The sequence below is a fragment of the Engystomops pustulosus genome, chromosome 11 (assembly GCF_040894005.1).
Source record: "Engystomops pustulosus chromosome 11, aEngPut4.maternal, whole genome shotgun sequence".
NCBI classification, from domain to species: Eukaryota; Metazoa; Chordata; class Amphibia; order Anura; family Leptodactylidae; genus Engystomops; species Engystomops pustulosus.
Window position 1 is genome coordinate 1,982,120 of NC_092421.1, and position 26,264 is coordinate 2,008,383.

A 26,264-nucleotide genomic window follows, 5' to 3' on the forward strand; every position below is an offset into this window, starting at 1 on the left:
CCTGTGAGCCTCGGGTCCTTCCTGTGAGCCTCGGGTCCTTCCTGAGAGCCTCGGGTCCTTCCTGAGAGCCTCGGGTCCTTCCTGAGAGCCTCGGGTGCTTCCTGTGAGCCTCGGGTCCTTCCTGAGAGCCTCGGGTCCTTCCTGAGAGCCTCGGGTCCTTCCTGAGAGCCTCGGGTGCTTCCTGTGAGCCTCGGGTCCTTCCTGAGAGCCTCGGGTCCTTCCTGAGAGCCTCGGGTCCTTCCTGAGAGCCTCGGGTCCTTCCTGAGAGCATCGGGTCCTTCCTGAGAGCATCGGGTCCTTCCTGAGAGCCTCGGGTCCTTCCTGAGAGCCTCGGGTCCTTCCTGAGAGCATCGGGTCCTTCCTGAGAGCATCGGGTCCTTCCTGAGAGCCTCGGGTCCTTCCTGAGAGCCTCGGGTCCTTCCTGAGAGCCTCGGGTCCTTCCTGAGAGCCTCGGGTCCTGTACACAGTGCGGATGTTTTATGGCTTCACGGTAAATGTCATTAGTGGTGTCTGAGAGCAAACAAATACACACGGGGGGGGGGGGGGGGGGGGTTGTCTATGTTTGGCGTTGTTTTGCCGCAGTTCTAGTGCACATGCTGTTTTGTGACTTTCCATTGCGCCACATAGGACAGTGCACAGTCCCTGGGACATAGACCCCAAATTCATTGTTTGCATAGACCAGCTCTCACAACTGGACTGGATTCATGATTTGCACATTTCCATTTTGGCTCAAGTTTTAATTGATTGCTTGTTCATTTCCCTTAGTGGTACAAGTAAAAAAAAAAAAGTAAAAAAAGTTTTTAAATAAAAATAAACTAAAAAATTAAGGCCTATTAAGGCCTATACATAATCTTTTACTTGTAACATAAAAAAGTGAAAATCACCATACAAACCTATAAAACACCATAAAGTATTGTCATGTCCACAATGACCCCTATAATAAATCAAAATCACTATTGAACCCAAGTGATGAAAGCCATAAAGGCATTAAAAAAATTTTTAAACACTAAAAATTATGATTTTTACCTATCTTGTCCCACATAAAATACATAAAAAGTGATAAAAAAAAAGTATATACTTATGTGTAATTAAATGTATATGCCATGTATAGACCAAAAATGAAGGGGGACATTAATCATCGGGGTCTCAGGTTCACCTATTTTTCCACTTGGTTTGTTCTTTCTTTGGCTTGTGATTTATGATGGATCTAGTTTAGTAAATGAGTTTTTGAATTGTCTCTTGTCCGATTCATTTGCATCTAGTTTTGCACAAAATTTGTCTCAAATGATTCCCCTACAGATTAGATCTGATTTGTGACCAATAATGGAATGGGTGCAGAAACTCAAAACCACTAAGTGTTGGACTTTTGCTTGCACCCAAAAAAGATGCAAAATTGAGACAAATTTAATAACTGTGCAAAAAAATGTGCAAAAAACAGTTGATAAAACTATGATCATTGCTTCAGTATGTGAGAGCACGTGTTCCATCAATGATCTGTATCTCCTCACATCCGGCAGCACTCGTGTAGCCTCACACCATGGACGCAGACCAATGTAATGCAGAGTGTGGTGTATGGTCTGAGCACTGATAGGCTGACCCCCCGCACCTCTGTGACCCCTCACCTCTATGACCCTTCACCTCTGTGACCCCTCACCTCTATGACCCCTCACCTCTGTGACCCCTCACCTCTATGACCCCTCACCTCTGTGACCCCTCACCTCTGTGACCCCTCACCTCTATGACCCCTGGAGCACTCACACGACAAGCTCTGGGTAAGACGCTGGGCATGTGCACTCAGTTTCTTCGGTTTGCCACGGCAGAGCCTGTTCTTAGTGGAATCAGTCGGACAGTGTGTGGTCTCGCCCAACGTGCTGCGTGTCAGTTTAGGGCGTCTTCTTATAGTCTAGGGCATTGATGGGGAACCTTTCAGAGACCGAGTGCCCAAACTACAACCAGAATCCACTTATTTACCATGAAGTGCCAACAAGGCATTTCAAGCAGTAACTTATTGTTACATCATTCAGTTGTATTGTCTCTCCTAAGGCCACCAATAGAGGAGGGCAAATTCAGAGCATCATTGTAGCTTCTCTCCAGGAAGAATGGTTGGTCCAGCAGGAGGACAATCTCCAAAGACCATGCAGCCCAGTCCACACCTTCTCACTTTTCCTTCAGTTTCAAACAGCCAGTGAAGTGTTGCTTTAAAATAGCTCTCAGCGTCTCTTTATTTGCTTGGGACTGCAGGAAGATTTGGTGGATGTGGTCCTGTTTGGTGAAATTGGGGCGGTGGCCCGGGTGCCCACAGAAAGGGCTCCAAGTGCCACCTCTGGCACCCGTGCCATAGGTTCGCCACCACAGGCCTAGGACATCTTCATGTAGATCCTCAGAGAGTTCTTAGCCATTATTTGCCATGTTGTTCTTCCAGGGACCAGTATGAGTGCAGGCAGTAACACCAAATCTACCCTGCATCCCACTCCCCATTCACACCTCAAACCCTGTGACACTAACGAGTCCCATAACACTAAGGAAGGAAAATGGCTAATTGGCTACAAGGGTTTAAGCCACTTTTATTGCCAGTGTCCTCAGTGTTTTCCATTGAAGAGATGAGGGGTGCACACAATTTTGTGAGATACATTACATTCAGATAAGAACAGAGGAAGTATGTGAACCCCTTATTGACTGTTGGAACGAACGTTTTTCTGTAAATAATAATGTAATAGTAAGAACAATGACGAGAGCGAGCCGGCTGCAGGTATGTCAATCACAGCTGAAGTGGGAAGAACTTGACTAGAGTGTCGATCGCTCTGACCCTACGGCCCAGATTTATTATGGCTTCTCTGCCAGTTGTCAGGTGGATAAACCACATGAATCTCCCTCTTCCTGACACTTTTCAGGTATCTACAACCCACATGCCACTGTAGGGACAGGGAGTGAGGCTGGCGGAGGGCGGGCCGTGGTGTAAATGCCCGGCCCGACACATTTACTATAGTCTCTGCTGGAGTTCGGGCAGAGACTGGAACAAAAAACTCTGCTCGGATCTACCGGTCAGATTTAGAGGAATTTGCTCCCATGTCAACACCTCTTAGTGAATGTCAGCGCAGGACGGCCGGGGAGGGTGATTGTAGGTGATATAGGACAACTAGAAGACAGTCCTTCCCTATGCCAAAGTGAGAACATAAAACATACATATACATACAAATAACACAAAAGAGAGGTCAGAGGTCACAGCAGAGACATGGCACAAAACCCGAATATAAAGTGATTATTGAAATACGTAAGTCAAGATCGAATAACCAGAAAATGTTGGGGGTCTCTGCACTCGGGAGGAGGAATTGCAGAACTAATTTTAAGGTGGGATTTCTATTTTTATCTTTTGGAAATGTGTAAATTTTAGGGCTAAATGAACGTATAACCGGCACAACTTCACCTCCATTTTGATTTATTGGGGTTAACGATCTTCCAAAAAGCTAAAAATTTAAAAACACTAATTATTCCCAAAATAGTCAATTCTGAAAATACAAAAAAATCCGATAAGCCGCATGACTTCAAAAAAAATTATCCAGACATTTAAAAAATGATGAAAATGTAAAGGAGACGATGGGAAATGTTATTCAGCAACTTATTTAGGTGGTAAAACTTCTGCCTGAAAACAAGATAACTTTAGTATTTAGAAATTTGTTTTATAAATAAACCCAAAACTTATCAGCCAAAATTTACCAGTAAAATGAAGTACAACATGTGGGGATGAAACAATCTCAGAATCGCTTTGATAAGTAACAGAGTTCAAAAGTTATAACCATATAAAGCGACGCAAGTCAGAATCCAAAAAATGGGGCTGAGCCTTAAGCTACAAAATGGCTGCGTCCTTAAGGGGTTAAAGACTCCCTCTCCCACAGCCCCAGGAAGAGACTGACGCGAGTAACCATGTCCTCAACCAAATGTAACACGCTTTATATAAATAATTGGGACCTTCCAATAAACATTTGCAAAATACTTCAGAACGTTTTTGTCTTTGTCTATACAGCAGTAAGTACAAGAATGAAAATGAGAGTCCATTGTCCATAGTCACGCTGCATTGTCGGCGTTACCGAGACCTTCAGCGTGGGAGTGGTCTGACGGGTGTAGCTCCTCCTTTCTCAGACTTGCGCGGTCTCCTAACCTCCTTTTTATACGTTTCTATTACATACATCACGTTACCATTACAAACGATACAGAAATCGCATCAATTACGTTTCCTGCTTAAAATATCAAAGAACTACCAAGGGGCCCCCCCCCCCCCCCCCCACCGTAATCCAGCCCTGATGACAAGGATCTATTCACACCCTTTCCATAGTAGACAGACATCGTCCACATAACAGGTCCACGGCGCTATCGATTCACTCTACCGACTCATATACAGGCAGTCCCCGGGTCACATACAACATAGGGTCTGTAGGTTTGTTCTTAAGTTGAATTTGTATGTAAGTTGGAACTGTATATTTTATCATTGTAATCCCAGTCAGAACTTTTTTGGTCTCTGTGACAATTGGATTTTAAAAATGTTTGGTTTTCATAAAAACCGGGATTAATAATAAAGCTTCATTACAGACACCTGTGATACCTGTTATAGTAGTTTATTGTAGCCTAGATATCCAGAGGTCCGTTTGTAACTAGGGGTCGTATGTAAGTCGAGTGTTCTTAAATAGGGGACCGCCTGTACAAATGTTTTTTCAAAAAATGCAATATAAATATTGGCATAACTTGGAGCCACATGGCCCCATTGAGGATCTGTAGCTGCAGGATATTTTACTTGACTATCCTCTGCTCTGCTGAAATGTTTTTCAGAAGTGATTTATGTGTAAAGAGAGTTAAATCCTTAATGGTAATAAATAAATCTATCGTGTCAGGGGGTGAGGAGGATAGAGCCTTCTGGAAGACGTCCATCCGAGGGCTCAGGACATCTGTAGTTGTTGGTCTTGGTCTTCTCCTGCCCCGCGGCCACCATGACTCCGGCTATTGTCTTATTCCTTTTAGAATGTTCTGTTTTCTGTTACTTTTATTGTATCTTATACTGTGTCTCTTATTTGTGGCTTCGGTTCTATACGGCCGATGCGGATTATCCTCCTAGCGATTGTGTAACCCAAGATCGGATTATCAGAATAAGCAGAAGAATAAAACGACGAGGCAGGGACCAGCGGACAGCGAGGTAGGGATAGGATCAGAGCCAGTAGCAGAACACTACAGACATTGGAATGAAGGTCGGTGTCTGACCAGCCGGGCCGCAACATTGCAGTTTATGGAAAAGTAAATGGTTTTTTTGCCCTAAATGGCAACTGATATCCTCAGCGAGACACAAATCCCACGAGACACAGATGTACCTGATGTATGCAGTAACTGCCTAGTGGGCCAGGAATCCAGCCCAACCTTCTGGGTCCCCGAGTGTCCCGGACCACCAGCAGCCTCTACGCCGGCCACAACAGCGGCTACAAGGGAAACACTCACTAGCGGATTCTGCTGATTCATAACTAAAACCCAGAGCTGGTATTTCTGGATACAAGAAGCAATTATTTATAACTATCGGTACCGGATAGTCCATTCTTACTGATATAAAATAGATCAGTACTCGGCCGGATTCCTTTACTCTTATATTTATAACACAGTTTACACTATAGCTGCTACAAGTAGAAACTACAAAAAGTGCATTCACTGGGCAAACCACAAAGGTCAGAGAAAGAACAATACAGTTTTATCACAATAAGGTGCATAACTCATGAAAAACATTTATAATAGGTAAGTAGTAAGTACACTTATTTTAAAGGCAACTGTCTTGCATGACTGTCTCTACTGTCTATATGACTGTCTCTTGTCTATATGACTGTCTCTACTGTCTTTATGACTGTCTCTACTGTCTATATGACTGTCTCTACTGTCTATATGACTGTCTCTACAGTCTATATGACTGCCTCTACTGTCTGTATGACTGTCTCTACTGTCTGTATGACTGTCTCTACTGTCTATATGACTGTCTCTACAGTCTATATGCTTTCTCTACAGTCTATATGACTGCCTCTACTGTCTGTATGACTGTCTCTACTGTCTATATGACTGTCTCTACTGTCTGTATGACTGTCTCTACTGTCTATATGCTGTCTCTACTGTCTATATGACTGTCTCTACTGTCTGTATGACTGTCTCTACTGTCTTTATGACTGTCTCTACTGTCTATATGCTGTCTCTACTGTCTATATGACTGTCTCTGTGGTCCTGTATTGCTGCCACTGCGGTCTTGGATCGCTGTCACTGTGGTTTTCCATGACTGTCTCTACTGTCTGTATGACTGTCTCTACTGTCTATATGCTGTCTCTACTGTCTATATGACTGTCTCTGTGTCTCTGTGGTCCCGTATTGCTGCCACTGCGGTCTTGGATCGCTGTCACTGTGGTTTTCCATGACTGTCTCTGTGGTTTTGGGTCACTGTTGTTGTTTTTTGCTGGTGTCACTTTGCCTCATGTCATCCTAGTGGCATCATGGCGAGTACATGGGAAGGTGATCTGCAGAGAGAGAAAAGAGTTTGTTAGGTGATAATTGATTTTAGTGTCATTTCTCTTCTTTCCCGGATTCTATTCTCTATTCCTTCCTTCCGGTTCTGTGTCCTCCTGTCTCCTATTCGATAATGATCTGCCACCATCAGGATGACGTAGATGACACAAAGGTTGACATTTCAGTAAAACAATAATCACAAAAACATTGAGGAAAAACTCCATTGGGATTAGAGAGAGAAAATAAATGTGGAATGTCCCATCCTATCGGAACAATGGATGTAACGAGTGTCTCCGTACCGGAGGCGTCATGTGGCCTCATCACCAACAAAGGCTTTTTATTAAAGGTTCTAATCTTTTTCCCGGTGTCTCATTATTACATTATATCATTTATGGACAGTTATAGTTTTATTTCTTACCCGATGCGGATTGGATGGGTCGGCACTGGAGGTGAGTGGACCCGCGGTGTAGGTTCAGGTTTGGATTTTAGGCTCATTCCTCCAGCCAGTTCCCTAGGAAACAGCAATGTCTATGCCCCAGGGAGCTCTAGTAACCAATCATAACCGTGGCTGGGGGCATTAATTTTCCAGACTTTAATACGCCGTACGCCAAACCTACATTTTGGGTCCACTCATCTCTGGTACCAAAATAGAAATGTGTATTTTTTACTTAGTGTAATGGTGACTTGTTCACTATATTTTTCACTCCTGTCTGGTGCTGTCAGCAGGTTTGAGGGGTCTGACCCCCTGATTGACTCCCTCAAACCCCAAAAGATACATGACCTTGTCCTGACACATTGGGGGTCATTATGGATAAATAATAGTGAACTTCCATTGAATGATCCATCGTCCAGTGGATGGAATGAAGGAAGGAGCCTAGAATCCTCGCTGCGTTCTCCATACAATGTTACCTAGAATGTAGAACCCGTGTCCGGTTTGTAACCTTCTGGAGACATTTATTACATACCGATGGAGGAGCCGCTGGGAAGGGCTCTCCCCGCAGGATTGGAGCACAAGTTACCTGTCTTCTAGAAAGGCACATCCGATGCAGGACGCAGCGAAGGAGATGAACAGCGTCAGAGCATTTAGTCCAATAAGGCAGCAGTATATGACAGTCGCTTTCTGCTGTGGGAACAAAATCGGGAAACTATGGTTACACCGTCTTCTAGATCTTTCTTATACACGTCACAGAGTTCAGGTCTATAGACATCCGGGAAATAAAAGAACTAACGCAGAGTGAGAGAAGGTAAAAGTGAGAAACAGACGGTAAGGAAAGAAGAGAAAAAGTTTAGCGAAGACCCATCAGCATGAACCTGCGACCTCTGATCAGGATTAACTCTTTAGATGCATTGATCCACTTCATTCGCTTCATCCAAAGTCTCATTTACATTTGCAAAGTAAAACAAAGGCTCCCACCAAGATCATGGAAATTGTTCCCATTCCTCATCATCGAGGCTCACAGACGGGTCGATTACTGTTCTGCCTAAATATATATGTACGCTGCATATAAAGGATGTAACAAAAAGGTTGGGACGGTGGAACATCTTGAAAAATATACATGAGATCGAAAAACAAAAAATGTGTCCAATATTTTTTAAAAATCTATACCAACCTCAGCCCCCTACCCCTGGGGGTGGAGCCAGGAGGCAACTTAAAATTCTTAAATGGGATCCCCCTTATTTTGTATCATTCCTTTTTTTGATAAAGAGAGAGTTAACAAAGGATACAAAGTGCAATAAGACGCAAATAGACAACATAATATCCAATTCTAAGTGAACAAAATCACCTATATAGGTGATGGACAATGAAAAGCCAATAGGGAAAGGCAAAGACACAGAAGTCTGAACCGGGTATTTCTATACATCCGCCTCATGCAGGGAAAAATAGATGGCGTCCATCATAGTATACACAAAACGTACCAGGAAAGGAGGAAAATAACAAAAACAATAATAAAGCGTATAAGGGAGACAACTCATGTGGAGAGGGTGGGGGTCAGAGGAGAGGTCAGGGATTGGGAGGAGTGATCCTGAAAATCTCAGCACTAAGCAAATACAACACTTTCCACATCAGGTGGACTCCCAGCTGGCAAGTCGGCCAACCGAGCAACCACCATCTCAAATCTCCCACCATTCCACCTGCTGTGACTTGAAATTAATCATAAAATGCAAAGATAAAACATTACAGAGAAACATAACATCTTAATAACAGGGCAGGAGGGACAACTTGAGTGTCGCCTCAAAGAGGGAGATAAGCTTGATTTATCAGCCATATAAACCGCCACATCCTGTAGGAGGGGAAGACGTCATGAGGTAACAGGGGAGGGGTGAGAACACATCTTAAGGGCACAGATCACCAACCATATTAAAGTGCAATAGCACCCAAACATTAACCCTTTTGCATCTAATAACATCAGCCCCCAGAGTAGTGGAAGCTTCCTTAAACAGTCAGGTGTAAACCACATGTTTAATTTTAACTGTGCAGTATCTGTACTGAGGAAGTATTGCAGGTGTTGGACTACTAATATTAGAAACTACTAACAGACTATTAACATCTGAATTGCTGCACATTTACGGAATGTACTGGATTAGTAATATCTGAAATATTGTCACACGATTAGAATTCATATCATTTGGACGACACATAAAGTGATATGGACCACTAACATCTGAATCACTGTGCACACTGTCAGGCTTCCGGGGCAGTGAACCCCTTGGACCACCGTGGACAATAACACAAGCCGACAGCTGGGACCGGAATCTAAGTGTCATCCGCCAGCGCATGCCATAGGGAATGGGGACACATGCGCTGGGACGGGAGCAGGAGCATGGAGAGGTGAGACTGGTAAGGACCACTGCCACGGAGAAGGGCACGGGATGTGGGACGCAGCGGCACCCGTGACACTTACCAGACATATTGTGGTCTAAAAGACTGGGAATTATTGGTGCAGTAATTGTACCCGCTATTAGTATCTATGTTATATTGAGCGGCAGATAAAAGGTCTTTCTGTATTGTTGGGAGTTGAGTTATGGGATTTCCTCGATGCAGCAATAAAATGGCAAATATGATGCAATATTTCCCTCCAAAACAATCTTGAAATAAAGGAATTTTAGGCCTTTAATCAAAAAGTACAGAGTTTCTTATTCCTCTGAAAGCTCTATGAATATACAAAATTAAAAGAATGTTTGGTGACCAAGAAACAGCCCAGACCCCTCAGCCAATATCACCCCCAACAGCTACAGGGGGCACTAAAAAAGGAAGGATCGCTGGAGAGAATGCAAAAACAGAAACATAAGAGAGGACCTGGATGCAGGTCTATAGTATAACATAACATTTCATATACCCTGAGGCACACAGCTTATACATCATGCCGCCCTTCCCTGCTGAGCCCTGCCCTGTGCCCAGCCTGCAGATTATTGCCACATATGGGGTATTGCCATATCCGGGAGAACCCACATCAAGATTTTTGTCTCCAGTGGCAGGGGCTGGGCACAAGATATTTAGAAATGCTGTTTTTGTACTATGCACTATACATAATGCACTATCCTTGGGTCACCACTTGTGGGGTTAAAATGCTCACTACAGCCCTAGAGGTTTTCATGGATGGGTGTAGTTTCCAAGATAGTGTCGGTTTTTAGGGGTTTCTACTGTACTGGTCTGTAAGGCCATCTACAAATGCTTTATGCTGCCAAAAGTATGTGAAACGCCTGTTCTCCAGTCCTTAACTTCTGAGCTCTGCCGTGCGCCCAGCATGTAGATTATTGCCACACATGGAGTATAGACCAACCCTGGGAGAATCTGCATCATGATTTTTGTGTCTCACCAATGGAATGAAGTGGTAAAAATATATTTGGCAATAAATTGCCATATGTAAAAAAAAATGCAGATTTTACTCTGCACCATTCTCTTTGTATCAGCATCTCAGGGGTTAAAATGCCCACTACAACCCTAGATAAAATACATTTTGGTGTAGTTACCAAAATGGTGACATCTTTTTGGGTTTTCTACTGTTCTGGTACTTTGTGTCACCTGAAAATATTTGTAGCCAAATCGGCCGCCAGAACCTAATAGCACAAATTCTCTTCTGCACTTCGCTCTGCGCCGCAACAGCAGCATCTGATATCCACATGTGAGGGATCGCCGTCCTCAGGAGATAAGATGTATTCTTACCCCTCAGCCTATGGATGTGCACCTTTCAGGGCTAAATTAGAATATTCTTATAAAAAAAATTTATATGAATAAATTTCCAATCCATTTTCGTTTGATTCCTGAGAAAGAATTAAAGGGTTAACAGACTTCCCAAAAGTTGGGGGTTTACAAAGTGGGTTTATAGTACAAAAGCTTCTAAAAGGGACTTACAAGCGAAATGATTCACCAAAAATACAGTATTTTGCAAATCCCTGGAAAATTTGAGAATTTGCTGCTAAAACTGTAAACATTGTAACATCTATACAAAAACCAGAAAAAAAGGAAAGAAGTATTTGAAAAATCCCCCCCCCCCCCCCCAGCGCTACAGTCTCTACTAAGAGGCTCCGGTAAATATGGGCCGCTCTGACCTGTAGACCTGGTAGGGACTGCTGGGGTTCCAGTGGGGACTATAGTAAATCCTATGGGTGTGTGAACGTTATACAATTTTCCAATATACATTCTGTATCAATTCCTCGTGGTTTTCTAGATCTCTGCTTGCTGTCCTGCTATAGAAAGCTTCTTTGTTGCGAGATGTAATTATTGCAGAGAGCAATCAGAGTCGTGTGATAGTAACAGCTCGTGTCCATCACACCCCTTACTGTACAATGTTACTCAGTGTTGTTGCTGTTTTAGCTCCTATCACTCAGTAATGGTCGGTGTAAGACTCCAGAGTGTGAGCGGGGTCTCTCTGAGCAGACACTTCATGATCCCTCTAGTTCTGTGAGCGGGGTCTCTCTGAGCAGACGCTTCATGATCCCTCTGTGCTGTGAGCGGGGACTCTCTGAGCAGACACTTCATGATCCCTCTGTGCTGTGAGCGGGGACTCTCTGAGCAGACACTTCATGATCCATCTAGTGCTGTGAGATGCTGTGTGCTGACAATGTGCTTAGATTATCAGGGTACAGGGTTATATACACTTTTATTTAGCTTCTCAACATTGTACTAGTATCTGACACATAGAACAAGAGATGAGACAGATCAGAGATGGATATAAAACACAATGACACTCTCGGTTCTGTTCACTCACCTAATCAATAAAACACACAGCTCTACTTTAAAGACTTTATCTTGCCTGTAGCTTGTAGAATAAGTCCCTGCACAGGAAGTGCCTGTGTCTGAGCTGGTATGGCAATGGAGGGGGAGGGGAAGGAGGCAGAGATAACTGCAGTGTGCAGACAGGAGAAGCTATTCATGAGAAGAATATGACCATAGTCAGAAGATTTATGGTCATATCCAAGGACAAACAAATTGTGTCCAGCAGGACTGATAGAGACAGGATGAACTTATATCTGTGAAATGCTGGATTTTTGTTAATAACAGTGAACTAGAGAATATGTTAATTTGTTCATCTGTGTTTATTTAAGAATCTTGTCTTCAAGGGGTTAAAGGACATCTACCATGAGACCATCTACCATCATCAAACGTAAAATCTTTCTAGATGATATGTATATTATGAGCTGCATGTCGCTGACCCGTGCTCATGTATGTCACAGATAACTGCACTGATTTACATGACTATATTTCGGATGATCTCATGACTTACCCGAGCTTTGTAACACATCGTAGGTTGTGTAAAGGTGCAGTGCAGGCTGTTTAGGTTATAAACATAAAAGGCAAGTCCAATCCCACTGACGAGGAAAGATAATACATTCATATAGAGGGCACATTGCACCTGCAAAATATCAGAATTGGGTTATGATGACTTTTGTTTTACATCACGACTAGAGCTGAGCGGTACTGACGTTCATGTCCGGTGTTTGAGTCCGGCGGCCGAACCTGTCCGCCAGGTCCTCTCATCTCTACTCACAACTTTTGTGGATGAAAATGAGGGACAAATGATTTTCTGGCCCTAAACCTGCACCCCCCCCCCTCCACCCCCACATAATTTCCCTTTTGTGGTAGAATTTGTCCCTTTCACTTTGTGGTAGATACATCCCACCCATGTATCTACTGTCAGCCAGGATGCCGTCTGGCTTTGGGGTAGCAATGGTGGCACCTTGTACAGGGGTGAGGGTGCTGGGGTCCCCATGAGTAGTGGGCAAAGCAACAACATCCCTTTTGTCCTTATACTCGACCAACACCATGTTCTGATTGCTGAGCGCCTTGATGTCCCCCTTTCTAAGTGGCTCCCTAATAAGGATCCAGGAGACCTCTATGGGTCCAGTGCCATAAGGACAGCGCCGCACACTACAGAACCTCTGGACCTGAGGGATTGGAATAGTGAAATGCTGGTATAAAAGTTATCCAGGTACAGGTGGTGACCCTTCTCCAGCAGTGGGTGCCCCAGATCCCACACAAGCCCCCCACTAACTCCTAGGACAGGGGGCATCCTGGAGGGATAATTCCGGTGTCATAAGCCCTAAACCTGTGGTGCTCCCGCGCAGCTTGTACATTGTGATGTACCTATGGGCAGTTACTGGTGGAATTTTAACCTGCCTTTGGAATGTACCCGTGTCTCGTCTACACAGATGTTTTGTAAAGGGGGGTGCGCCTCGACAAACTTTGGGCCAAAATGGTCGAGGCTTGGCCTAATTTTATATTGATGGTCAAATTATGGGTAGCTTTAAGGTGGGCATCGTGCATTGTATTGCAAAAATGTGATGATTGCCTCGTAGCGTGGCCGTGTCATCACTGTGCCGTAAATTGGAGTATTGTAGAAAACATCAGCACTCCAGCACTGACCAATCACACTGCCATGTGCAACACAAGACCCCAAAACCTCATCATCTGCATCTACAGGGTCCACCTAGAGAATGATGATGTGAGGTTTTGTGCCAAAAATTGCTGGACATATAAATTTGTCTGTGACACTACGAGATCTATGAGACCGTCAGCTGATCATAAATTAGGGGCAGATAATTTTCAGGAGGTGGGGTCCATGGAGGATCACTTGCAGACTCTAACTTTCATTGTTCTTTTTAGATCCATTGATTTTTACGCTTATAGTGACAAATAATGGGAAAACTGGCAAGACAGCCGGGAGCCTCTGGAAGGACATGTCCAGGACAATTGGATCAATATAGATTGTAACTAGAGATGAGCGGACCCAATGCTCAGAAATGAGTGGAGCCAATGGTGGGGTTCAGGTTCATTGTTCTGACTTAGACATTCTTGGGTTAAGAGATCAAACCTGTACCTGAACCCCAACATCGGCTCCGCTCATTGTGACCCAAACCAAATCTTTTGAAGAATTGAAACTCCTCAGAGAAATGAAACCCGGATGATTCTTTTATTGTTAGTTTGCAGTCAGGCACTTTGCTTTCCGGCACCCTCCAGCGCCCTTTATCAGGGCCAACACGTCAGGTATGTGAAGTGCATGTGATGTCCATGATGCTATATGAGCGGTCATTTGAAGCTGTATTGTGTTACAGTGTAATGCTACAAGCACACACACGTGTGCCCGCCGTACCGTAGCACAATGGACACACGGCGGTGCCGGGGAGAGGAGGAGGGGGTGAGCGCCGCTCACCCTCGCCCCTTTCCATAGAGGAACATGGCGCACGGACATGTCCTATCTTTTTACGGCTATGTAACCATACGGCGTTGCACTCCCATTGCTGATCCATAGGGGACGTATATCCAACGTGTATATGTCCCCCAACGGCTATGTGCATGAGGCTTAACTTTGGAGACGGTACCACACTGGCTAACAGCCCACTGGTGTTACAAAAGGTCTCTCCCAATGAGAGACTGCTGTTACCTAGTGTCCTCTTCCTATTGTTCAATCACCCTAGATTGTCTGAGGGGCATCTTAAAGGAAACCTACCATGTGATGTGATACAGTATGAAGGAAACATACCTTGAGACTGCTGTAGCTACACTGATGCAGGATCAGATCTTGGTTAATCCCTGAGCTGAGTGGTTTTGCTGATCAAACAGATATAATATTATGATAATGAAGCTCTGCCCCTTCTATGGCTGCTTCAGCGCTTGGTTCAGCGCTTCTCCTAGCAGGAGAGTTTTTCTCTGCAGGAGATGATGATGCAATCATTTTTCTACCTGCCAGACAGAATAATCAATTGCTTCACCATCCCCCAGCTGCTGTGTATGAGTGATCCAGCTCAGGTTGATTAGTCATGTCTTGACTAACCTACATTTGTATTTACAAGCTCCTGTGTGTAATGCGTTACATGCTGACCCAGCTTTCCCAAGGTCCTGAATGTTATAATTGTTTTTTCAGCAAAACCCCTCAGCTCAGGGATTAACCAAGATCTGATCCTGCATCAGTGCAGCTGCAGCATTCTCAGGGTATGTTTGCTTCATACTGCACCAAATCACATGGTAGGTTTCCTTTAAATCAGGATCAAGCAGAGGTAAGTAACCTCGTTATGTATGTATACTGCTTTGCTGATATTTTTACATTCAGAAATAACCCCTAATGGGAGCTCCCTGCATACACGATTATACGGCTCCCATTGAATATACATTGTATTTATCCATTTATGTAGGACAAGATCTGATACAATGTGATACAATGTGATACCATGTGATACGATGATTTGGTGGATAAACAAGATTTTTGGTCCATAAATCAAAAAAGTAAAATAAAACAACTCACGGAGCAGATGGAAGTCCGGGTCCAACTAAAAATCAAGGCGATTCCTGCAACGATGTGCTGGAAAGAAACCAAGAAATGTACAAATATTTGTAAAAGTCCATTTACCAAAATTGTGGCAAGGTTACAGCATCTTATACTGCGCCAGATTTATCTCTGCGCCTGACGATGTAGTGTAAGACGCCATGGCCCGGATTTATCCGTAGTGCGCCAGTTTGTAGTAAGTGTAGCGCGTCGCGCTCTGGTGCAGGGTGGGGTAGATTATAGTATACTGGCACCAGGTCTGCAATAATCTGGCGCACCCTCTTTTTTTGGGTGCACCTTCAATATATAGGGGAAGACACAATTCTGTCGAGTTGCTGTATTATACGCAGACACAAAACTGGCGCAGACACTTTATATACATGTGAAAGATCCAGAGACGTTCTTTTCAGTGCAAGGTCAGAGAAAACTGGTGCAGCCAATAACTCTACTTTGCACCCCCCATCACACATGCTTGCAATATCTAACCTTCAAGATTATTTCATGGCTTCTACTCAAGAGTTCTGGTGCAGAAACCCAGATAAATACCCCCCCCCCATTTGGGTCAATTATTTTTAAATAGTGTCTTGAGGTACATTCATGTCATGTGACCAGGGTGATGTCACCTAAGATCCTATACCATTTACATTTGCAAAATCTACCTATGCATAAATCTGATCCCATGAAATCATAGCAATCTTCATGGAGGATGAGGAGAAGTAGAAGTCCATGGAGGCTGCTGTGATTTCATGTGATCACATACATACATGGGGTAGATTTTGCAAATGTAGAGGATAATAGGACCATAGATGACATCACCCTGGTCACATGACATAAAGTGCCAATAGTAAGGAGGCATAAAGCATGGGAGGGGCCGGCCAATCAGGACACGCCCCCTTTAAAGTCAGGTAATATAAGATAAAGTTGTTTTATGGGGATGTGAGGGCAACAATTTTTAACTAAAAGCAGGGTGGCAGATGGTTAATAGGACTCTATGGGAACCTGTCACCAGCTGTATTTGTAAAAATGTGGTGACAGGTTCCCGTTAAATGTATGTCTGAGCATATGATGTATATATATAATAGATGGGGGGGATTTATCAAGCTGCCTAAGTGTATGAATGTGCTTAGTTGCCCATGGCAACCAATCACAGCTCCCCTTTAAAATATTCATGAGCAATGGTAAAATGAAAGCTGAGCTGTGATTGGTTGCCATGGGCAACTAAGCACATTCTTACACTTAGGCAGCTTGATAAATCTCCCCCGATGTGTGTATATAATGTACAGTATATATTATAAGGTAAAGGGCGGCTCCAGGCAACATCTTCTATGGGTTCCGGCCTCTCCTGGTAAAGTTACCTGATTTTCATACATCTTCAAAATGTTGTTGTTTAGGGACTTAAAGGGGCAAAGAATGATAACCCTATAAGGGAGGGCTCGGGGGGAAGGAATAGATAATAAAGTACTTACAAAGGCCGGCACCCAATATACAATGCCAAACAATGCGGGTGACACGTCACTGCTGATAGGAGAAGATTCCACCGATATTCCCAGAGATATCTCTATAATGAACACAATAATCAGGAGAATCTGGAAAGAAGACACAGACTCTGGTTAGGAAATCACAATGGCGCGCCTTTAGGTGCACAGTTATCTGCCGCAAAACTGGCGCAAACGCTACTCACAGACAAGTGCAAGCCTCTTATCACACGTCTCTGTGTGCCAACTACACAAACTCACCCCAAGAATTTTTGTTTGAAACCTCCTCATTGTATCTTTGAGGTCAGTATTTTGGGGAACTCCTGTGTTCTGATGGGAAAGAGTAGAAAGTCCACTGGGATCCGGAGAGACAGATGGAGTGTTAGGAGTGTTATCCTGTGGGTCTGGAGCTTGTTGAGCACTGGGAAGCACATTTGATACTTGAGAAGTAGAGAAAACATTATTTTCAGTTCTCGGTATCCAAATTTCAATAGTCGGTGATGTGTACAAGTAAGGATTACGCTCGTTCCACCCCGGTATTCGGTCAATGGTGTCATACGCAGGAGGAGGAGAAGAGTTGTCCCATTGCTGAGTGGCAGGTGGAGCAGAACGGATGTTTGACATTTGTGAAGTGCTGGACATTGGATACCCTGGAGGTCGGTAGTGAACGCGGCCATAGTCACAGCTGTTGTCTCCATTCATCGATGAGGACATTACTTGGTTAAAAAAAGAGTAATAATCGATTAATACAACAGATTTCTGAAACTGAAGTAAATGTAACAAACTGCCCACCAGAGACTTATCGTGAAGGTCTTAAACCTCTCCAGAACATCCGTACTAAACCAGACAGACTCTCACAGCTTTGCTTCGCTGTCGTGTATTATGGGGTCATGAAACGCAACAACAACAAAAGCCCAAAGGGTTTCCTCTGCCTCAACTTTGACGGAACAAAGGGGAAAATTACAGAGAACCAAGAAATAATCTATGGAACCAAACTCTAAAATAATGGAGAAGATCAGAAGCTCCTGCCGCAGACCCAACCTACTAAGCAATGAGGCGTCTAATAAGATGAGAACTTCCCAGAGACTGAAGCTGGAACCTAGTATTGGAGGACAATGTGGTGATAGACAACAAATGTTTGCTAGAGTTTAGTGGGCACCACGTAGCTCAGTACACCAGGATGGGTCGCTCGGTGCTCGGTGCTCATTTCATGTATGTAGAGCTCTAGTAGCCACCAACACAGCCAAAGCCAAAAACTAAGCCCGCTACACTCTATACATCACAATATACTATAGAATGTGTATCTCGGCTCTTGTGCATCGCTATATAAAGACAAAACTTTCCTTGTAACTTATAGAAGTTAATAAAATACAAAGGAAAAGGAGTTTTATACAATTCTGTAACGTGTTCTACCTAAATTAGACTATGAAAAGCTCAGCCAAGAACTAATATATGCAATAAAATGTAATAGTGGGAGCCGTCTGTGACTTACCTCGCCTGCGACAGAAGAAACCTTCTCCCTTGTGTCTGCTGATTCCTTCTTCATCCTCAGTGGAGGAATTACATGGAGCCGCATCATCCGGAGCCTGGAGCCTGTTACATAGAAATGTCAGAGATAGATGCTTTCCTCTGCTGTTGGCATCGCTCCCAGACCCACAGGCAGTGACGTCATCACCGATCACAGGGTCCTGGCATCTGGAGTTACATTTCTGGAGAAAGTAGTCCCTGCATTTTGATGTACGTCAGACTGTGTCTGCCCAAAGCAACCAGCTGGGGCGCGGCCCATTGTAGCCGAGCTTTTTATGGTCAACTAGAAGCACGTGTCCTAAAGAACAGAGAAAGCAAAGAAATCAAATGACTCTCCTCATAAGGGCATGCTTAGGCCGCGCACCTCCCAACTCTCCAGGATCATAGTATCTGGCTCTGGCCCACTGTGTCACCCAGAAGGAGGTCACCAAGAGAGCTGATTACAGACTCAGCTCCCCCTGTATTCCCCCGGGCCTGTGCTTCTCCTGTGTGTAGCAGAGCCGGCGGGCACAATGTGATGATGGCATCTGGCTGTCCACTTCAGAGCGGCATATAGCAGGGGCAGAGGAGAGAGGAGCTGCTGCACGGAACAGAAGAAGGTGAGTATATATGTTTATTATTCTACTGTGGGGGCATAGTAAGAGCGGGGACTGCTGGGGGATCACAATATGTGGGGGAGCTGCTAAGGGTGCAAAATCAAAGAGGAAGCTGCCTAAGGGGGCCCAATAAAAGAGGAAGCTGCCTAAGGGTGCAAAATAAAAGAGGAAGCTGCCTAAGGGGGCACAATAAAAGAGGAAGCTGCCTAAGGGTGCAAAATAAAAGAGGAAGCTGCCTAAGGGTGCAAAATAAAAGAGGGAGCTGCTAAGGGTGCAAAATAAAAGAGGAAGCTGCTAAGGGTGCAAAATAAAAGAGGAAGCTGCTAAGGGTGCAAAATAAAAGGGGGAGCTACCTAAGGGTGCAAAATAAAAGAGGGAGCTGCCTAAGGGTGCAAAATAAAAGAGGAAGCTACCTAAGGGTGCAAAATAAAAGAGGGAGCTGCCTAAGGATGCAAAATAAAAGAGGGAGCTGCCTAAGGGTGCAAAATAAAAGAGGGAGCTGCTAAGGGTGCAAAATAAAAGAGGAAGCTGCTAAGGGTGCAAAATAAAAGAGGGAGCTGCTAAGGGTGCAAAATAAAAGAGGGAGCTGCCTAAGGGTGCAAAATAAAAGAGGGAGCTGCCTAAGGGTGCAAAATAAAAGAGGGAGCTGCCTAAGGGTGCAAAATAAAAGGGGGAGCTGCCTAAGGGTGCAAAAAAAAGGGGGAGCTGCTAAGGGGGCACAATAAAAGAGGAAGCTGCCTAAGGGGGCACAATAAAAGAGGGAGCTGCTAAGGGTGCAAAATAAAAGAGGAAGCTGCCTAAGGGGGCAAAATAAAAGAGGAAGCTGCCTAAGGATGCAAAATAAAAGAGGGAGCTGCCTAAGGGTGCAAAATAAAAGAGGGAGCTGCCTAAGGGTGCAAAATAAAAGGGGGAGCTGCCTAAGGGTGCAAAAAAAAGGGGGAGCTGCTAAGGGGGCACAATAAAAGAGGAAGCTGCCTAAGGGGGCACAATAAAAGAGGGAGCTGCTAAGGGTGCAAAATAAAAGAGGAAGCTGCCTAAGGGGGCAAAATAAAAGAGGAAGCTGCCTAAGGGGGAAGAATAAGAGGGGGAAGCTGAGGGAGGCCACGATTAGAGGGAGGAGCTGCTGCGGGGGCACATACTTGAAAATTTGCTGGCCTTGATTATTTCAACCCCAGGTAGGTCCTGGAATAGATATAAATGCTGCACAGGCCCCCACCGGGTACATCAAGAGGCCACAGCATCTTAAAGCATCTGGCTGAGCCAGAGCAGAGACGCGGCTACATGTGCCAACGTATGGTAAATAACCCTCTATGTTTGACTTAGTCAAAATCATATGGAAATGGTAACAGTAGCTTCCTGCACTATTATTGGTTAATTATATCTTTACATATTGGGCCACATTTATTAAGTTGTCTGCACACATGTATTTATGGAGTGTTTCCACCAGCTTGCGACACAAAACTGTGCACCGTATTTGCACCGGCCGCCACATTTATGTGGAAAGTCTGACATAATTGTAGTGCGCACCCGTTTACCTGAGTGCACCAGAAAAAAAATGATGCACTCAGTTTAAGCAGTGTGGGTGAGCACAGGGTGCGCCACATTCATGCAGACCGTGCTGTTTGCCTTACGATTAGTACATGTAAAAGTCTTTATATGGTGCCGGACGAATGTTTCATTTGTAAAGTCCGAAATGTTTCTTGCATAATGTTGTACAGTCTCATGTGATTTGTGATGAAGTCAGACAAGCACATTCTTTCCTCCAAAATTTAGTTAAAGGGGTTTTCCCACGAAGACAAGTTAAGCCGTATCCACGGGATAGGGCCTAACTTACTGATCATTGGGGGTCTCAATGCTGACGGACCCCTCGCCGCTCCTCAGAGTAATGGAGCACACAGCCGCATGTGACGGTTCTGCTCCATTAATCTCTATGGAGCTGATGGAAATTGCAGGGCGTCTGCTCTATTACTCCTATGGAGCGACGTTTTTGCGGTCTTCGGGGACACTTCCCATGGGGTTTATGTTATTGAATGCACTCGCTGTAATGGCAAATATACAACAGGTTGTACAACTCGTAAATAAGCGAACATGTAAGAGATTCCACCATGACCTCTATTCAGGGCTTGTCGGGAACTTTTTCCTTCTATGGAATTGAATATGTCAAGAAACCGAAAAGAAGGGTGATTGGGGTAAAACTCTCCTCAGGCGAGAGGCGTTATGGATTTTCATCCGGCTCCCGATAGAATGAAATTATAAATCAGACGTCACATATTTCTATTAACATTTGATTTTTGTGTTTACATCGCGGCTTAATATTGTAACACTCCTTGAGAACGCAAACTTGTCTCTAATGTGTCCTGTGGTCATGTCAGGGTTAATATTGGTGTTTGTTTATTACAAAATGTTCGCTGTGCCGTGACTAAGAGCAGAGACGCGCGAATCGCGGAGGCTTTTCTACACCAGTTATGCTTTTATTATCTAAGATTGTGATCTCACCGAGCTGCCGTGGACAACGTCTCTTCTTATTCCGTAGTTTTCACAAAAAAAGGCTTTTAAATTATGCAAATTAGCTGTGCTGCCTGTGTGCACTCTGGGGGTCATTTACTTACCCGGTCCTGTCGCGAAACAGTGGTGCGTTCTCGGACGAGGATTCAGGTCTGCCAGGATTCACTAAGGCGCTCGATGTCCACCAGGTGTCGCTGCTGCGCCGAGGTCCGCCAGAGTTCACCATCCTCTTCCTGGTGCATGTAAGTGCATGTCAAGCGACACTTTTTCTTTCCGACGTTTTTCGAATCCGTCAGGTTTTCCGACGGCCACGTCCTCTGATTTCCGTTGCATGCAAGCCGGCGACGATGTGACACAATCCAATCACGTGCACCAAAAACCTGGGGCAATTCGGCGCAAAATGGTAACATTTGGAAAACCTGGTGAAAAAATGTGATTCAAACCCTTAGTAAATGAGCCCCTGTGTGTGTGTGCTATCAGTGCTGCCTGTGCTGTATGCATTACACATGTATGTGTAAAATCCCAGGATGTGGGCGGGACTCTCTAGCAGACACATTGGGGCAGATTTACTTACCCGGTCCATTCGCAATCCAGCGGTGCGTTCCCCGACGCTGATTTGGATTCTGTCGGGATTCACTAAGGTCGTGCGCCCGATGTCCACCAGGTGTCGCTGCTGCTCTGAAGTCCGCCAGAATTCACCTCCTCCGTCTCGGTCTATGTGAGTGCTATTTTTGCGACACCATTTTTTTTTTAATTCCCCGTTTTTTCCAAATCCGTCGGGTTTTCAGGCGGCCATGAAAGCTGGCGCCGATGCGCCACAATCCAATCGGGTGCGCCAAAATCCCGGGGCAATTCGGCGCAAATCAGAAAAATTCAGGAAACCCGACGGAAAAACGTGATTCGGACCCTTACTAAACGTGCCCCATTATGAGGTGTATATACACTTTCATCTGGCTTCTTACATTGTACTGACACATAGAAGGAGATGAGACAGATCAGTGAGATCCATGAGATGTCTATTACTGAGTCAGCTCTGCTACATCTCTGTTCTCAGTCTCACAGATATGTGCCTGCCTCCCCCTTCCCCCGGATCACTTATCTCCTTGTAGTTTGCAGCTTGTCTCTCCTCACAATCTCCTGCCAGGAAGTGTCTGTGTCTCTGAGCTCTGTGCAGGGGGCGGGGCTACAGGCACAAGACACAGAAATCTCAGCTGCACAATCTCACACAAAAATCCAAGATGCTGCCTCATCCTAAATCAGAAGTTACAGGGTCGTGTCTAGGGGCAACTGAAATTGTGTCCAACAGGACTGATAGAGACAGGGGGGATTATATCTGTGAGATGCTGCATTTGTGTTAATAACAGTGAATTAGAGAATGTGACTTCGATGTGCTGCCCCAAATTCAGGGATGTAGTCCAGTGATTGGGACCACGCGTTTCCGTGATGTACTGTCCCCTTTCTCCGGTCCTGTAGTCAGTCATGTCTGCGAATCGTGTAGTCCCAATTTTATCGGAAAATAAAAATATTGTCATATCAGTGACCTGAATCCTCGGCCTTTGGAGCAGGTGTCCAGGTCACATGGTTTGTCCTACACCTAAACGTCTACAATTTACTTACCCACCAGTTTCTAGTGACGGTATCCAGGGCGCTGCGGCCCATGCCGGCCACCTATCACGCCTCACTACCCAAGGTACATACTGGGGCAAATTTACTTACCCGGTCCATTCGCGTTCCAGCGGCGGCTTCTCCGCTCTGGATTCGGGTCCGGCCGGGATTTAATAAGGTAGTTCTTCCGCCGTCCACCAGGTGGCGCTGCTGCGCTGAAAGTAAACTCATCGCGCCGGAATGCACCGAGCTGGACCAGGTGAAGGTAAGCGGTCCTTATGCGACACATTTTCGGGTTTTAAATGCGGCGGTTTTTCCGAATACGTCGGGTTTTCGTTCGGCCACGCCCCCCGATTTCCGTTGCGCGCATGCCAGCGCCGATGCGCCACAATCCGATCGCGTGCGCCAAAATCCCGGGGCAATTTAAGTACAAGCGGCGCAGAACGGAAATATTCGGGTAACACGTCGGGAAAACGCGAATCGGGCCCTTAATAAATGACCCCCACTGTCTGTAACTATTATCTATAATACCTGGTGTAAGTTTCCTCTACCGTAATTGAAAGACGCCATCACAAACCTTGTACTATGATTGCTATGAAATTCAGACTTCCAACTGCGCGATGGATACAACAGTTTATTGATGTGTTTTTTACAATATCAGCACTAAGTGTATAAATACAGAATATCAAATCAGGAAGCAATTTCAATCTGTACACATCTTACAAAACCTTAAAGGAAACCTACCATGTGATGTGATGCAGTATGAAGCAAACATACCCTGAGACTGCTGTAGCTACACTGATGCAGGATCAGATCTTGCTTAATCCCTGAGCTGAGGGGTTTTGCAGATAAAACAGATATAACATTATGATAATGAAGCTCTGTCCCTTCTATGATTGCTCCCACGCTTCTCCTAGCATGTGAGTTGTTCTCTGCAGGAAATGATGATGTAATCACTTTTCTCCCTGCCAGACAGAATAATCAATTGCTGCACCATCCCCCAGCTGCTGTGTATGAGTCATCCATCTCAGGTTGATTAGTCATGTCTTGTCTAACTGGGATTAACCAAGATCTGATCCTGCATCAGTGCAGCTACAGCAGTCTCAGGGTATGTTTGCTTCATACTGCATCACATCACATGGTAGGTTTCCTTCAACATTTAAATACTAATATAACAAAACATTTTTATATCACATTGTTCTATTATAATTACACACTGAGGGGATACAGTATATGATTCCTCATCAGGATCTCTGGGTAACATATTCTGTTGGTGGTGGCGATGCTGACGAAACCCCAGCATTTGGAATGGGAAATAGCTGGAAAAAAAAGTGTGTTCATTTTTATCAGATTCATAAACAGTAGGAAAAATCTTAGGAATAACATCCACACTGTGTAAAGCATATATATATATATGTAAATTATTGAGGGTCACAACATAATGCAACCTAGAGGTACTGTATGTTTATTTAGGTTTATATTATATATCGCATTATTGAGGGGTCCCTCTGTAAATGTTGATATTTACAGGGGGCAAAGTGCAGGTTTGTTATGGAGGGTACATTTGATATAGGTGGGGTAAGTTGTGATGTGTGAATAGTAACGTGGAGCACAGTGTGGGATGTATACTATATATAATCTTGATTGTGGGGAAGGGGACACTAAGACACTAAAATTTGAATACAAACTAATAGGGCAAAGAAATGGAGGTAGTACCTTCCTACATGCAGATATGGACCCCTTATTTTATATGTATGATTACATTACATCCTTTCATATATAACCATATAGATCCTGTTTTGAAAATGAGCTTTTACGTTTTAGTTTCACTTTTAGTTATTGCAGACGTGTATTAAAAGTATCAGTAATCAGTATTCTGATCAGTTTTATTGACATTTTGTTATTTGTAAATACAAGGTAGAAACAATGTTGCACGTTATAGATCTCTATTGCTGGAGCGCGACTTTGCCGCCAAACTACTGAATCTGCACATCTGAGGTCGCTCTTGCAGGTGTAATATTCTATTTTTCCCTCCTTGCACAACACAAAGGGGCTCATTCACTAAGGGTCTGAACGCCGCACTTACGTCAGGTTTCCCGAATATTTCCTTTTTGCGACGAATTGCCCCGGGATTTTGGTGCATGCGATCGGATTGTGGCTCATCGGCGCCGGCTTTCACGCAACAGAAATGGGGGGGCGTGGGCGTCGGAAAACCTAATGGAATCGGAAAAACCTCGAAATTTAAAAAAAAAATGTGTCCCAAAAATAGCACTCATACACCGGAACGAAGGAGGTGAATTCCAGCAAACCTTGGCGGACTTCTGTGCAGCAGTGACACCTAGTGGACATGGGGCGCACGACCTTAGTAAATCCCGGCCAGACCCGAATCCTCCACTGAGAACACGCCGCTGGATCGCGATTAGACCGGGTAAGTAAATCTGCCCCAAAGTCTCTCCCTAATGATATCCTACGGCTGTTTTACCACCTTAAAGGAAACCTACCAGTTGATCCCGGGTGAAATGACCCCCTCAAACCACCCTCTGGGCTCTTTACCACTGACCCCAGGACATCAGACACAAACTGATAGTTTAGGCCAAAAAAGGATTCTATAATCTATAGAAATGTGGCTTTGGCGCTTCCCTTACGTCACCCTGGCGATTCTGTGCACCTCCGATATGTAATTATGCACTCCCCATCTTCATTGTGTTCCTCCTCCTTGGACCGAGAGACGGTGATGCCACTCAGCTCTCGGCAATTCTCACGCATGTGCAGTCAATGAATCTTGCGCAGCCGGCCACGACACATTGCAGCTGTGCGAGATTCACTGACTGCGCATGCGTGAGAAGTGCCGAGAGCTGAGTGGCATCACCGTCTCTCGGTCCAAGGAGGAGGAACACAATGAAGATGGGGCGTGCATAATTACATATCGGAGGTGCACAGAATCGCCAGGGTGACGTAAGTGAAGCGCTGAAGCCACATTTCTATAGATTATAGAATCTGAATATTGAGTCTGAATTGATTCACTGGATTTTCATGAGTCTGTTCATGTCTTCAAGTCTCACATTTAATGATAAGAAACCTCCAGTTCATCCTTACCTGAAAGTGTTTTGACTTCCAAGATAGAGCGTAAACCCCATAACATGTGGCAGGAAAGGAAAGCAGGAGCACCAGTGCATTCATAGCAATGATGGTATAGTACAGAGAAGAAGCCCCTCTCTGAAAATGGAGAAGACAAGGAAAGCTTCATCAGCAAAAACGTATAACCCAAGATAAAGCGT

General features: G+C 44.6%; 2 protein-coding genes across 5 annotated transcripts in view; both read right to left on the reverse strand.

The window, feature by feature from the left end:
- Nucleotides 1-3,745: 3,745 nt before the first annotated feature.
- On the reverse strand, nucleotides 3,746-18,499 carry LOC140106319 (uncharacterized). Of its 3 annotated transcripts, XR_011850761.1 has the most exons (8): nucleotides 18,246-18,499; nucleotides 17,015-17,469; nucleotides 16,745-16,864; nucleotides 15,258-15,314; nucleotides 12,243-12,371; nucleotides 7,536-7,639; nucleotides 5,916-6,527; nucleotides 3,746-5,832 (listed from the first exon to the last, which is right to left on the reverse strand). XR_011850761.1 is itself a non-coding variant. In XM_072130713.1 (7 exons), the coding sequence occupies exons 2-7, from the start codon at nucleotides 17,465-17,467 to the stop codon at nucleotides 6,488-6,490; spliced, it is 900 nt and encodes a 299-aa protein (XP_071986814.1). In that variant the 5' UTR covers nucleotides 17,468-17,469; nucleotides 18,246-18,499; the 3' UTR covers nucleotides 3,746-6,487. The 3 variants fall into 3 exon arrangements, 2 of the variants coding, with proteins under 2 accessions (XP_071986814.1, XP_071986813.1); XM_072130713.1 differs by having other exon boundaries at nucleotides 3,746-6,527; nucleotides 7,536-7,636; XM_072130712.1 differs by having other exon boundaries at nucleotides 3,746-6,527.
- Nucleotides 18,500-24,118: 5,619 nt separating this feature from the next.
- The window catches only part of LOC140106318 (membrane-spanning 4-domains subfamily A member 4D-like), a 75,870-nt gene continuing 73,724 nt past the window's right edge, over nucleotides 24,119-26,264 (reverse strand). For both annotated transcript variants that reach the window (XM_072130710.1, XM_072130711.1), the window contains exons 6-7: nucleotides 26,083-26,202; nucleotides 24,119-24,305 (exon numbers count right to left, since the gene is read on the reverse strand). In XM_072130710.1, coding sequence (XP_071986811.1) covers nucleotides 24,231-24,305; nucleotides 26,083-26,202 — 195 coding nt within the window. In that variant the 3' untranslated portion in view covers nucleotides 24,119-24,230. The remainder of the gene's footprint in view (nucleotides 24,306-26,082; nucleotides 26,203-26,264) is intronic.